The sequence below is a fragment of the Xiphophorus couchianus genome, chromosome 9, assembly GCF_001444195.1.
Source record: "Xiphophorus couchianus chromosome 9, X_couchianus-1.0, whole genome shotgun sequence".
NCBI lineage: Eukaryota > Metazoa > Chordata > Actinopteri > Cyprinodontiformes > Poeciliidae > Xiphophorus > Xiphophorus couchianus.
Genome location: NC_040236.1, coordinates 30,889,994 through 30,903,511, shown reverse-complemented (window position 1 = coordinate 30,903,511; position 13,518 = coordinate 30,889,994). Strand labels below are relative to the sequence as shown.

The window sequence follows — 13,518 nt, the reverse complement described above, 5'->3', positions numbered from 1 at the left end:
GAAAAAGACAGATGATTAACTTAAGCAATTTGCATTGATAAATATGTTTTTAAAACATCATATTTGTTTATCCAGGACTGGGATGAGCATCTGTTCACCGGCTCGTCAAAAAACAACACAATCATGGCATCTACTAAGCATTTTTTCTTCCACCGCCTGAGAAGCAAGAAGTACAAGGACAGCAAATCTAAAGAGCATTTGGAAAACTTCAGTGAGCACCCGGCCTCCGAGGAAGACTCGCCTCTGTCTAAGGTATTTCTCAGATGAAGAAATGCATCATGACTCATAATGCTTATTTCTAGAACCCTTCACTTGTTTTCAGTAATTGTGACCAATTCTGTGACAGTTTCACATGTCTGAGATCATCTGCTTCTTTTAGGGTGACTAAAAGGAAGTAATGTGACAGTGTGGGAAGATCCTTTCTGACTCCCATCAAAAATTTCTGTTACAGAATATCAGAAAAGTTTTAGTGCAATTTATTTTGAGGCTTTGTAAACCATAAATACTATTACCGGTACTTTAATAACATTAAAGTTGCAGAATATGTGGATTGTGCTACCTTAATACAAAGTGAATTCAATACAAAGTCTCATTTTTTAATGAAAAAAATGTGCAGAAACTAAAAAGTTTTTGAGTCTGTTTTTGTAAAAGAATTAAATAAAATTTGGTAAAAATGAAAGCTTGCAAACTGTCGGCATTAAGTCGTACGCCTTAAAAACTGTTTTTTTATTATTACTTTTGATTATTTTGTGAATACACATTAGTAATCCAATAATTGGATTAATTTGATTTATTTTTATTATGTATTCTTTAGTGGCGATTTGGTGAAATACGCTTCTGTACCGTAATTAATGAAGCACTAACCAACATTTTGACATGTAAATGATGGCACTTGGAAAAATTTAATGTTTCATTGTTGTTTGTTATGATGTAAAGCACTTGAACTGCCTTGTTGCTGAAATATGCTATACAAATAAAACTGGATTTGATTTAATACTAAAATTAAAATAAAAGAATAAATTGACCCAGATTTCACTAACACACACCAGTCAAAAGAAATGTATTTTCAGATTAAGTGCTTAGTAGACAATCTGATTTTTTTTGTCCTAACTTCATAGTCAACGCCCCACGATACCATAGGGGAGGACACCTTTTTCGACCTCCTCTCCCGTTTCCAGGGAAACCGAATGGATGACCAAAGGTGTACACTGGATGGCTTGAACCGTTCCTCTACCCAACCCTCCCCTACCTCTTCCTTACCTGTAGCTGAGGAGAAATGTGAGTGTGTCCTGCGTTTTCAGGGGTGTTCACACCATATGTGAGAACAGTCATATTCTGAATGATCTTATACACACCAAAGAAAACTGAGGGTAATTTTTCCTGTTGCTCTTTTCTCACTAAATGTAAGAGATGTGTTTTAGTAATGCCTACTTCAGAGAAAGCATTGCAACTTCAGCACATATGGTATGAATGCAACGTGTCAATAGTTCAGTGTTGTGCTTGATTATTCCTGTGTTTGATGCTCCACCCAAAGACTTTTTGCTTTCATCCTACAATGAGGAGAGTGGCACAATTTATATTGTTTGACTCTGTAAGTTAATCTGAACTCAATGCTGTATTTTGGGTGAAATATTAATCATTTAGATATTCGTTGTAGATTAAGTTATCCTGCTTTTCCGCCTCAATCACACAGTGTTATCCAGGCAGTGAGTATTTACTTACCTGCCACAGTTTTTATGTTTTTAGGTATTTCAAAGCACGAAACTCCATCACAGGATCCTGGTCATTTCCTGGAGCTGCTGGCCAGCTCCCAGGCCCATCGTCTGGACGACCAACGAGTCAGCCTCAACCAGTTGCCTGGCTTGCGTCTCAGCACCTGCAACCCGCCTCATATGCCCTCCGCCTCCAGCAAAGACCAAGCCCCATCTCAAGGTGATGGAAATGAGAGGCTCGGTGCATTTTAGTGAAGCCTTCTGGTGACATTTTTCACTTTATGATCACGTTTTTTGTTGTCCCTGCAGTCCTAATCTCCAGTGCAGATACTCCTCGCGCACCCTCCCTGTACAGCCATCTCGAGGACAACGCTGACGGGCCAGAGGGAGATGAAGTCTTCTTCGACATGCTCGTGAAGTGCCAGGTAAAGAGAAACATGAGGGGTGGATAGATTCAGTGTTATGTCACTTGTCTCTTGCAAATGGAATATCTCCTTTTTTCATGCCAAATGATTCACACTATTAATAATTATGACATAGATGCTAGTCACTGATTGGCAAATTTATACAGAAAACTTTTAATGTGAAAGAATATATGTTCAGATTCAACTTCGATGAATTTCTAGCAATGCAGTAAGCAATTTTTTTACATAAGCATTCCACAAATGTAATATAAAATTTAAATAAATGCTGATTTTAATAAAATAAGAAAGACAAAGGAATTACTTGTCAGGGTTTTTAAATGGCTTTTGCTAGTTTGATCCACTTCCTGAGGTTGTTTATCCTCTGAAATGGAGGCTGGTTGAAATGAAAATGTTTGTTTTTTGCTCATTACCTCATTTTTTTTATATGTTACACTCAGAGAAATAACCAGCACTCACTGCATGTCTTTCTTCAATTTAATGTGGGCATTCCAATATACACGATATCTAACGGTAACAATATATTTTTGTGTCCTTTAGTTTGTGCTTGAAAACTGGTTTCTCAATTTATTTTATTTATTTATTTATTTTTAACCCCTCCAGGGGGTCTTTTGTGGGCTCTAGTGTCCCTTATGTGATAGTAGGCTGACAGGAAACAGGGAAGGAGAGGGGGGAAGACATGCGGCAAATGTCGTTGGGTCCGGGAGTCGAACCCGCGACGGCCGCGTCAAGGACTCAAGGCCTCCAAATACGGGTTGCGCTAACCCCTACGCCACCACAGCACGCCCTATCATTTATTTTAAGTTTTAAATATTTGCCAGAAGCTTAACCCCTGATGTTTTCAAAATGTTTTGTTCATCAGTTGAGTCGAAACTTATTTACTTTGTGATCATCGAAAAAATCTCCAGTTTTACAAAAACTAGAGAATTCAGAACATGATTTAGGCTCTGTCACTTTTTTCTTTTTCAACCCAGCTGTTGTCTTTTAGTAAACCACTGATGTTGACTCCCTAGGGCTCCAGGCTGAACGATCAGCGGTGCCCTGCTCCAATTTCTAAAGCTAAGGGCCCAACTGTCCCAAACGAGGACTTCTTCAGTCTCATCCTGCGCTCCCAGTCCAACCGGATGGAAGAGCAGCGGGTCGCCGCTCCACCCAGGGTCTCTCAGAGCAAACCGGGCTGACGACAGGCAGAGATCCCATGAAGTGGCTCAACTCATGCCTTTTCAGTTGTCATGACAACATTCCTGAAAGTCGGTTTGGATGAAAAAAATCTCATGAAGGAGTCAAGATTTCAGAAATGGCTAAAAGGAAAAAAATTGTATTTTTTTGAAGTATTTTCTTTTTTTAGGTGGCCTTCATTTTGAGTCAAACTGGCTTTAATCAGCTGGACTTCCTGGTGATTCCCGCTCACTCTGGAGGATTACACCAAAACAATTCATTGAGACGCCACAGACTAAGTCAAAATATAATCTATTTTTTATTTACAGACAGAATATTTTGTGAGCCTTCAGTTTTTGACAGCATACTTGAAAGGAGCATGGCCCACCTCACACATTTTCCAGTTTGATTTGAGACGGCTGCCCTGGGATCGGTCCAGTGGCTCAAACTGGAGGAAAATGGAGGCCAAAATGCTGTGACGCTGCTGGGCAGTGGAGCCATTTACAGCACATCACTTTATGATTTTCAGTTTCACTGACTGTCAAAGATTGTATGAGTTGTCATATTACTACAAAATGAAAGACTTTTATGTATTGTAACAAACTTACAGGTTAACCAGTGTAATGATGGGGGAAAATGGATTTTATACTGATTCCTTCTCCTCACAACGGAGAAATAAAATCTTATTCAATTTACATTTCAGCATCACTGATTCATTTTTGTGTACAACAAAGGAATTTCTCCAAAGTTACATAATTACTGTACAAGCATTACATTTTTTATATCTACAATATCATTATGTTTTCTATTTACAAGATGTTTTCAGGTTTGTGTATCATTTTGAGTTCATCTTTCTCCAGTTTGTTCTTGTAGCAGGTTTTTTAGAAGTTTATTTAATTTGATTCCAGGAATCCCTAAAGTATAAAATACTCAGAAACTGCTATGCCTCTGAAGTCAGACTCTCTTGGTGAGTGTTGCATCTGGAATGAAAAAACAAAAACAAAACCGATCTTAATGTTGTTTCTGATGAGTGATTTAAAGAAGTGCTTTTATCTGGAAGTTGACTCTTATTTATATTTGTCAAAAATGATATCAATCTTACAATGAATATATAAATCTACATTCAACTCCGATTCCTTAAGACATGGTTGTGATGAGGAAAGATGATGATGAAGCCTTGCTTAATAATAGCATTTGGAACATATTTTAGGAGTTGTTTTTTTTGTGCTAACAGAAAATGGCAAAACATCCATGTCATGATTTGTGTAAATCCAGGAAGTTAATCTGCCCTTTGTTGTGGTGTGGAAAACTAGCCCTGTATCAATACTTACCCACCTCTCTGCTCATCCATTGGGTTGCTGTTCTTCTGGTCAAACGCCTGTCTTGCTGTGATTTAGATATGCAGCAGCCCAATATTTCATTTAGTTCTGATTTGGTTTCATCACTTCATAGTGATTATTTATTTATTTTTTTCCAAATCTTTTCAGTCTTGTCCAAATTTTCCCTGGAATCTGAACATTTTATAGCAGCCTTTATCAGATCATGCTGTCGATTTTTATGGCTCTCTTCGCTAAACGGCTAATGTTTGATAAAAATGTTGAGCTTTTATTTAGTCAAACAGGTTTTCAGCTCCACAGACTCATGGAATGTCGACTAAAAAAAAATGCATCTTCTTATTCCCACAGCCCATTTGGTGTGAGGAAATAATCTGTTGTGGAAGCTTTGTTGTCTTGATTATGATTGCAGCTCACCTTTACAAATCAATCAGAGCTGAATCAAATAAAGGATCATTCTAGATTTCTCAAAAACGTAATTATGTTTCAGTTTTACCTTAAAAACAGTTGTGTGGTTGAAGAAAAACAATGTTTGTACAGAGTCTGGAAAAGTACAGACTTTGAGTATTGAAAGGGTTTGCAGATTCTGGATGTATATGTAAAAAAGTTCAGATTTTATACACTTTATCCTTTTTTCTAAATGGACCAGCCATCCATCCTTTTTTGTTCAAGCAAAGACTTCTTCCCACCACTATTTGTTACATTTTTGTTCCTTCCATCTGTTCTTTGGCTGTTTCCTTCTTCACTCTGTACTTTAGCTCTTCATTTTATTTTTTGTTATTTTCTTTTAGTTTCTGGTTTTTCCATGTTTTATATTTAAAGTTTTCCATCAGTCCAATATCGGCCCTTTTTTAACTTGTACAAAATTGTATAAGATGACTAGAGGTTTGAGTCTAGAAATATCTGGAATTTCACATATATATATATTTATAAAATCTGTGGGGGTTGGATATTTCTGAATGAAACTGAATATGAAAATTCATTTTAAATGAACAGATGTAGATATGCGATCTTACCTGTTGATGCAGCAGCTAATGATGCAACTCTTGTTCGTTTCAAGTCTATAAACTCCAGAATTTGGCAGATCTTTACACACAGAGAGAAATTTCTGCAGCTCTGATATTGGGACTCCGTTCTCCTGCTGCTGCTAAACAAAGGAAACCAAAATAAGGGGGCAGACTTTAGTGTCGGAATGTTATGGTTTAAAGATGCTAACAGGGTATTAATTATTAATACTGCAAACGGTGCGCTTATTGCTGCCTGTACCTTGACTGTGTCGTATGTGTCTGTGATGATTGTGATGAAAAGACTGAGGATCATGTAGATGAAGAGCAACACAAAGGTATAGAGGTAGACTCTGCTGAAAATCCACACCAGGCTGCTCTTCTGCGTCATCTCTTTGAATGTGGGGAACATGTCGTCTCCGTTGATCAATGAGAACAAACACTCTGACACGGTGTTTAAGGTCCGGAACTAAACAACGGTCACAGTTTTCCAGGTCGGAATGAAAGACGGTCAAATGCATTAGATTTCTGTTTACAGTGATCCAAATAAACGACAGTGTGTCGTTACCTTTTCGTGATACGGGCCAATCACGATCCAGCCACAAAAACAGTAGCTTATGTATATTATTCCAGCACAACAGATGAAACGGATAACATTTGGAAAAGCTGCTCGGAGCGTCACGATGAGAATCTAAAAGTAGGCAAAAAAAATAAAATTATTTTAAACCTAAAATAACTGAATTTTCTAAATTTATTCTTTTTCAAAATGGAGTTATAGCAAATCTTGCACACATCTATTGAACACACACTTACTGTACAAACAGACCACTCCTCACACACCCACACACAAATGCACATAATCTAGACGGCCACAGGTCATGCCAACACCCGTTATTTCATTATGCAGTGTGTGACTTTGATGTCTGAGGCAACCCTGATTTAATAAAGTCAATGATGTAATTAGGACACAACATGTAGGCAACCAGCTTCTTCAGACACTGCCTGGAATGTTGAAACAGGAAAAATAAAGACTTACTGCACAATGTAAGTCTTTTGACCTTATTATTAATTATAAGAAGTAAATATTCAACAATGCTGCTGCAAAATAGCCTCACAATTAAACCATACACTTGATAAGCTATTCATCAAGGCTTTCTAATGACAATTTTTATTTTTAATAATATTTTAAGAAGTCATCAGTGTAGAAGTGACTAGAATTTTGGTCCAATTTTACTGTAATTGTTGTTTATCAATTATACTTCTTTAAAGTTAGACGTACTGTAGACAATGGATAGATTAGACTTAGATTCATACATTATACTTCTTGAAATAACCCATGTAACGGATGACTCCGATCCAAACAAACATGGTGCCGGTGCCAAGGAAGATGCTGCACACATCGTAGCTTGTAAAGACCTGGGAGAAAAGTGCAATAGTTAAGGTTGCATACCTCAGTATTAAAAAAGTTCTGTTTGGCCTGATGATAATGCAGAATCTGTTAATCATAAAGTTTCTAAAGAAGTCTTCATTACCTTAGACTCGATCTCTATCTTGAGGATGGAGCCTATGATAGTCAGCGTGTCGCTGACGATGATCAGGATGTACCAGCCGTTCACAAACTCCAGCTTGTCCGACCACGGCACGTCTCTACCAGAGTGTGTTCTGCAATGACGGCTGTACTCCTGTTTACACAAAAAAAGAGGGTTTTGTTTTTTTACTAAGCTCTATGAGAAAATCAGCAATAACATTCATTAGCAGGCTACTTTTAAATGCATTGAAACTAAAACAACATGAAACACAAAGAAGTCTGTAAAGCTAAGAAATAATAGATCACTCCCACCTGGTTACATTAGAACCAGGCAGCTCATGCATGACTTAAAATTATCTTTCATTCCTTTGGAAGTTTTTAGTTAAACAAACATGAACGCGAAGTTGCATCCCTGTTTATGCTGACAGAACCAGAACCATAAATCCCAAGTCAATAAAACCACCAGCACTGATCTCTCAGCACAGTTTTACTTTAGTATATTGAGTAAACTTTCACAGAACAAAATAGACGCCGACTTACATTTAAATTTATTGAGTAAAACGTATTTTACTCACAAACATCAGCAGAATCCCTTTGATCACTGAGCGTGTGCAGAGCACAAGGGAGGTGATGCAGGTTATGACGATGAGGCAGTCAAACATCACAGTCAGGTATATCTTTCTTGCAGCTAAACGAATGAAATGAAAATTAAAAGTCTTTTCGTCTCAGGTTAAAGAATACCCACGTAGACTAGTGTGTGCTCAGCTTGGTGAACTTACAGGCTCCAATGACTTTCCAGTCTTTGCATTCGTTGATTTCCACATCCATTTCCAGGTCGACTTTCATTCTGCCACTGTGAGCTTGATTGTTAAAAGTAATCTGTCAACAGATGTTTCTCAGTGAGAGGGAATATCATTTTTTCTAAAATCACAATTTTTAATTAAATCCAGGAAGTTATTAAACTCTTTCTTGGTATTATTACAGATATAGTTAAGTAATTTTTGTGGTATTTCCAATGCCAACTATTTCTGTTAAAAAAAAAAAAAAAAACATACAATAACAGTGAAGACGTAGCAGTCAGGCAGCTCTCGATATCTCACAGTTTGCAGATTAATGGCCTTGACAGTGAATGTGATCTTCACAAGGAGCAGCCTGGGAGGGAGAACAGGATGAACTTTGATTTAAAAAAAAACAAAAAAACGACGTATTACAAGGGAGCTAAAGGATGTTTTATTTACTTAAGAGACACAAACATTTATCACCAACCTTTTAAAATGCAGTTCAAAGTTTTGAGGCGTGTCACGTAGCGACACAGGAACGACTGGGTAGATTTTAAGGCATTCTGTTACAGAGGGAGAACAAACACGTGATTATCCATCAGGGTTATTGTTAATGCGATCCTCTACATTGTAGAACATTTCTACTAGGATGCATTCAACATATTAGCTTTGTTTTTCTTTCTCTCTGCCAAGCTATCTTGACCTGGGTGTAGCTTTAACACTTAAGCTGCACCCAGCTTAAGTGGGTCCAGATGGTACTGGATTCTTTTCTTGTTTGCTTCCTCAATCTCATGTGGGTCCAGTTGATAAGTTTAACAGTTTCATGTTGTCCAGATTTACAAAGCAACAACTCAGATTGTTGAAGGTAAATTAGACATATTCTTTTTTTTTTTTTAAATGCTCCCATGAGCTCTTTTTCAGGACTTCTTTACACTGTTTAAAAAGAAAGCTCCTGTTACACAATCCTCGGGGTAATTCCTCAGTTTTATGTTCTAAGATGTTTGATGTCTGATGTTTAGGATTTTTGGATCAGCTTACTTAACACAGTTCAGTGAGAGAAACTTGTATTACAAATAAGGCTGCTTACTGTGCATAACCAGAACTGACATTCTCAGAAAGGCAAGGCTACTTATTAAATGCTTTTGAGATTAAATGGAGCTTCTCTGAAATGACTAGCAAAGTATTTATTCCTCTTTTGGGATGTGCACTTTCTTCTGGCCTGCGAAACAAAAAGCTCCTGACAATGCAAGACTGTGAAGCAGGAACTGTCTGCATTTCCAGAAACCACAAAAGGTTATGCAAAACCTCGGCCGTTTTGTGTTTGGATTAGTTGTTAGTAGAAACAATGTCTCTGCACAACAGCGTCCCATTTAACATGAGTCATGGAGAAATGCTTTGATATTTTACATGGAAGGAAAACCATAATGTTGTTTTGTTTTGGAAAGGAGGTGCATCATCACTAAAAGGTCAAATCATTTCCACTGTCAAAAAAAGAAAAAATATATATTATAGAACACATTAACATTACACAGAGAGTGACATATTTTGAGCATTTATTTCTCTTACTTTTGATGATTAAGGTTCAGTTGAAAAAACCCAAAATTCTGTTTTTGAATATGAAAAGTTTGTGGGGTTTTTTATCAGAAATATGTATCAACTTTATTAGTCTAGTTTGTGTACATAAGCAAGAAATTTGACTTCCATCTCACAGAAAGTTAAGTATAAATATAAAATCTTCAGAGAAGATATATTTTTAATTAGTATATTTTAATGAAGTGTCTTTAAGACCTTTTATTAATATGTCCTTGTACTCTATAGCATTTGCAATCAATACCTGGGCTCCTTTTACATGATCAATAAAGAGGCCATTGATATTTTTGACAGTGTGACAAAGTGTCAAGTGTTCTGCTTGAAAATGAAAGCAATATTTTCATAAAGCTTGTCAGAATGCATCTAAAACTTCCCCAATGTGGCTTTTGATGCACTGATATCCGCCAGAGGCGCTAATCTCTAGAAAGTGCTTCGCTGTACATTTCTCGCAGCGCTGTGGTTATTCTTCTTGCTTTTCCTCCACTTATCTTTAAAGCTATGATTTTGCATTTAGGACACTGAACAGTCAGCTTCTTTAGCAATGGCTTTTCGTATCTCACCGTTTTTCCTGAGGATGTCCATAAAACTGTCCAGTGAAGTCAGCAATCTTCACTATGACTCTGTGGGCTATACAATGATCTAATTTTCTGAGAAACCATTTTTCTTCCTTAGCTGTAAGTCATACTCATCACATGTATCAGAAATAAACACTCTTTACAATGAAGCTACAAGTTTCACTTTGTGAATTGAATGACAGAAATAAATTAACTTTTCAATCTTATTCTACTTCACTGAGGGGTTGCAATGAATGCTTAATGCCTTTCCTGTAGCTGTAGTTAACTTTAATTAATTTGTTTTCAAGGTAATTTTATGATTTAATACATATTTTCATCATCTTGAGCTTATTAGTTTTGGGATATATTGCTAAAAAAGGCCAAAACTGAATTTTAGGTTTGCCTGTTTAAGCACATAGTAGAAGTGTGAGGTCAAAGTTGAAATATAAGCTTCACATCCAACCCCAGAGGAGTCAGTCCCTCACCAGTCATGAAGATTACTGCACATCGTCGCTTGCAGCCAATTTATAATCATGAGTTACAACAATAACAACGTTTACCCGTATCCACGTGAGCATCGATTTCAAAGGTTTCACTTCCAGGGTAGATGCTGCCATTTCTGTAGAAGTCCTGACAGAGAAGCAGCGGGTTGTCTGAAGAGCCATTTTTCTCATATTCATGATTCCCAACAGTGTTGTTGTGCAGAAGTCCGTACTGTAAATGGGCAATTGTAAACCATTCATATTAGTGTGGCAATGGTTGGGAGGATAACAAAGTACGGTGGAGAAGAAACTCAGTATCTTACATAAACCAAGTTATTTGACAGAACAGAACAATCATGATCAATGAGGTGAACAAAGTCCAGTCCCGAGGTGACATACAATCTGCAGGCTTTCATGTTATATAAGGCTCTTGAGTGGTAAAAGTCTGTCAATAATTAACATCACAAAAGCAGAAATACTGGTAATGCCACATGAATTTCATTCAAGTAATTTCTCTCACCTGAGTAATAATGTAGTCGATGTGATCATAAACATCAGCTTGTCTGTAGACGGCGTAGGCTTCCATACCTCCGTCAACATAATCTTTGAGGAAAAGGTGCTTGAAGGTCAGCAGATTTTCTTCCTTGAAAGTAACGACCATCTGATTGCTCAGGCCGAATAAGACCAGCTGCAATGACCAAAAACCATTTCATGAAGATGAAGTGTCATTCTTCTGATTGCATCTGAGAGAGCTACAAACCTGCATGGTAATTATAGCAATTTTGACAATCTGCAGCATGAGTTTCCAAGGTTTCCGTCCCCGCGCGTGGTATTTCTCACACGGATTCATGAAGTAGTACTTGATCTTCCTTTGGAGGCATTCAGTTCTCTCCTCCACGATCTGACACTGGTGGTCTTCCCACGAAATGGGACGGTTCGTCTCATGGACATCATAAGTCTCACTGGACTCTTCCATGACTGAATTTATTCAGATTTTTCCCCCCAGGAAAGGCAGTAAACTGCAGCACCTAAAAACGGTGATCAAATAAGCAGGACGCAATAAGCATATGCAGAGCAGACTATAATAAAAATGTGAAGCAAAATGTCAGCTCAGGTAATAAACAAAGTGAAACAGAAAACAGGCAGTGAGTTTCAGAGCTGCACAATATACTGAATCAGAATCGTCATCACCATTTTTATGAGTTAAATATTGCACTCCCAAACAACTCCTTGGATGAATTATGGTACATCGGAATATTTCATGAAACTCTCCATGCCAACATATAGACACATTTGTCCAGGTAGTTGAAGTTTTAATGCATTTTATGCCCACAAGTAAGTTAGATTTTAGTGAGGTAGATACTAAAGCTCAAGGACAGCAGAGGTAATGAGGAAAAATAAAAATAGTGCTGAAAATGTGGGTAAATAACAACCAATATCCTTTCTACCATATGCATCAATAATATCAAAATTTTATTGTTCTATCATTGGGTAGCCCAAATTGCAATAAAAATTTGTATCCATCCATCCATACATACATACATCCATACATACATACTTACTCACTCATATTTATTACCTTTTTTTGTCTTCTATAGGCTATAAAATGTCTATAAAGAGCTTTAAAAACATTTTTGTATTCATTGAATCTTTTCACATTATATGAAGCTTATCCATTAGAATTTCAAATGAAAGACCAACAGTAGTAGTTTATTTTGATTGTGAAATTGAAGATAATGTATAGTGTAATTAGTTTTTAGTGTTCTCAGTGTAAAGGTCTGCTGGAGAATGTTAGTGAACAAACAGCATTGTTCAATCCATCATCGGAAAATAGAAAGAGGATTAAACAACTGCAAACCTGTCAAACTGTGACTGTTCACCTAAACTGAGCAGCCAGGCAGGAACAGAATTATCCAGAGAATCAGTCTAGAGGTTACTTGGTTACTCTGGATGAGCTGCAGAGATCCAAAGCTGAAGTGAGATAAACTGTAAAGAGTTTTACTTATGGATGAGTGACATCAACAATGTCCTTGCTCAAATAAATCCAAAAGAAGCCACTTTCGCCGTTTGTAACAGGAAGACATGATCGTGGCAATATTATCCTGGATATGTAAGCAGGTCACAGTTAATGGAAAAATACTTGGATCTGGGGTGAAGGTTTATCTTCCAGACCCAAATCAAAATTAGACTTATTTCAAGCCTTAAATCCACAAAAATTACAAACACTAATAATGTTACTACTGAATGAAAATATTTGGAGGAACAGAATGTGTCTAGGCATATCAAGTTAAATATAGACAAAAATGCATGCATACCTACTTTTTCTAATTTGAACAATTATTCTTTCACCTCTTAAATGTATGAAATCATAATGAAGTACACTGAAGCTTGCTGTTGTGGTGGAACAAAATGTGAAGAGGTTAAAGCAACTTTCGCAAGGCGCTTTCACCAGGAAATAAATAAGTTAGCTTCTTACAAGAAGAGTAAAGAATTTATTTACAAAACGTGGCGTATTATCAACCCGTTGTTCTAAGCATCTCTTTCTGATTCTCCCATCAGGAATGAACGAGGGACTGCTTGTCAAATGACAGAGTGTAGAAGACGTGAGATCAGGTGCATCTGAACTGAACATGAATAATTCATTACAGTTTCCAGTAAGAGACCTGGGCAGATTCTACCGCTAATTCACTGTTTTCTCGTTTAGAAATAAGCGTCCAAGAAAAAAAAAGGATGAATGTAATATTCCCAAATATAAGCAATAAATCTTTTACTTACCAATGTTCTCCACTTCAATCAGTTTCTGAAGCACCCAACGCAGTTTACACGAACTTTGATTAAGCTTCGAGTCAATAAAAACGATGCATCTTACAGGATATCTGGTTTGGTGTTAGAGTCATGAATGCGTTCATATTACAGATGACTGATCTCCCGAGGCTATAAATTCAAGCTTGCCCA

The 13,518-nt window shown here is 37.1% G+C and overlaps 2 protein-coding genes across 5 annotated transcripts in view; one reads left to right on the top strand and one right to left on the bottom strand.

Annotated features, from left to right (window-relative positions):
* The window catches only part of LOC114151054 (G-protein-signaling modulator 2-like), an 18,542-nt gene extending 14,555 nt beyond the window's left edge, over window positions 1–3,987 (top strand). The window contains exons 12-16 of the mRNA XM_028027949.1: window positions 76–252; window positions 1,119–1,278; window positions 1,747–1,932; window positions 2,022–2,137; window positions 3,148–3,987. Coding sequence (XP_027883750.1) covers window positions 76–252; window positions 1,119–1,278; window positions 1,747–1,932; window positions 2,022–2,137; window positions 3,148–3,315 — 807 coding nt within the window. The 3' untranslated portion in view covers window positions 3,316–3,987. The remainder of the gene's footprint in view (window positions 1–75; window positions 253–1,118; window positions 1,279–1,746; window positions 1,933–2,021; window positions 2,138–3,147) is intronic.
* mcoln3b (mucolipin TRP cation channel 3b) lies at window positions 3,454–13,518 on the bottom strand. Of its 4 annotated transcripts, XM_028027953.1 has the most exons (14): window positions 13,339–13,515; window positions 11,324–11,591; window positions 11,084–11,251; window positions 10,642–10,795; window positions 8,425–8,500; window positions 8,214–8,310; window positions 7,938–8,037; window positions 7,734–7,846; window positions 7,163–7,312; window positions 6,945–7,046; window positions 6,199–6,321; window positions 5,893–6,099; window positions 5,643–5,773; window positions 3,454–4,272 (listed from the first exon to the last, which is right to left on the bottom strand). In XM_028027953.1, exons 2-14 carry the CDS (start codon window positions 11,537–11,539, stop codon window positions 4,233–4,235), a joined length of 1,677 nt encoding a protein of 558 aa, XP_027883754.1. In that variant the 5' UTR covers window positions 11,540–11,591; window positions 13,339–13,515; the 3' UTR covers window positions 3,454–4,232. The 4 variants fall into 4 exon arrangements, with proteins under 4 accessions (XP_027883754.1, XP_027883752.1, XP_027883753.1 ...); XM_028027951.1 differs by adding an exon at window positions 12,422–12,518 and having other exon boundaries at window positions 3,454–6,099; window positions 13,339–13,518; XM_028027952.1 differs by having other exon boundaries at window positions 5,643–6,099; window positions 13,339–13,517.

Coding starts and splice junctions, on each gene's coding strand:
- mcoln3b (XM_028027951.1), bottom strand. CDS start 11,539: ATGGAAGAGTCCAGTGAGACTTATGATGTCCATGAGACGAACCGTCCC. Junction 10,796..11,083: donor TCGACTACATTATTACTCAG/GTGAGAGAAATT, acceptor GCCCATTTACAG/TACGGACTTCTGCACAACAA. Junction 6,322..6,944: donor GTTATTTCAAGAAGTATAAT/GTATGAATCTAA, acceptor GCCTACTTTTAG/ATTCTCATCGTGACGCTCCG.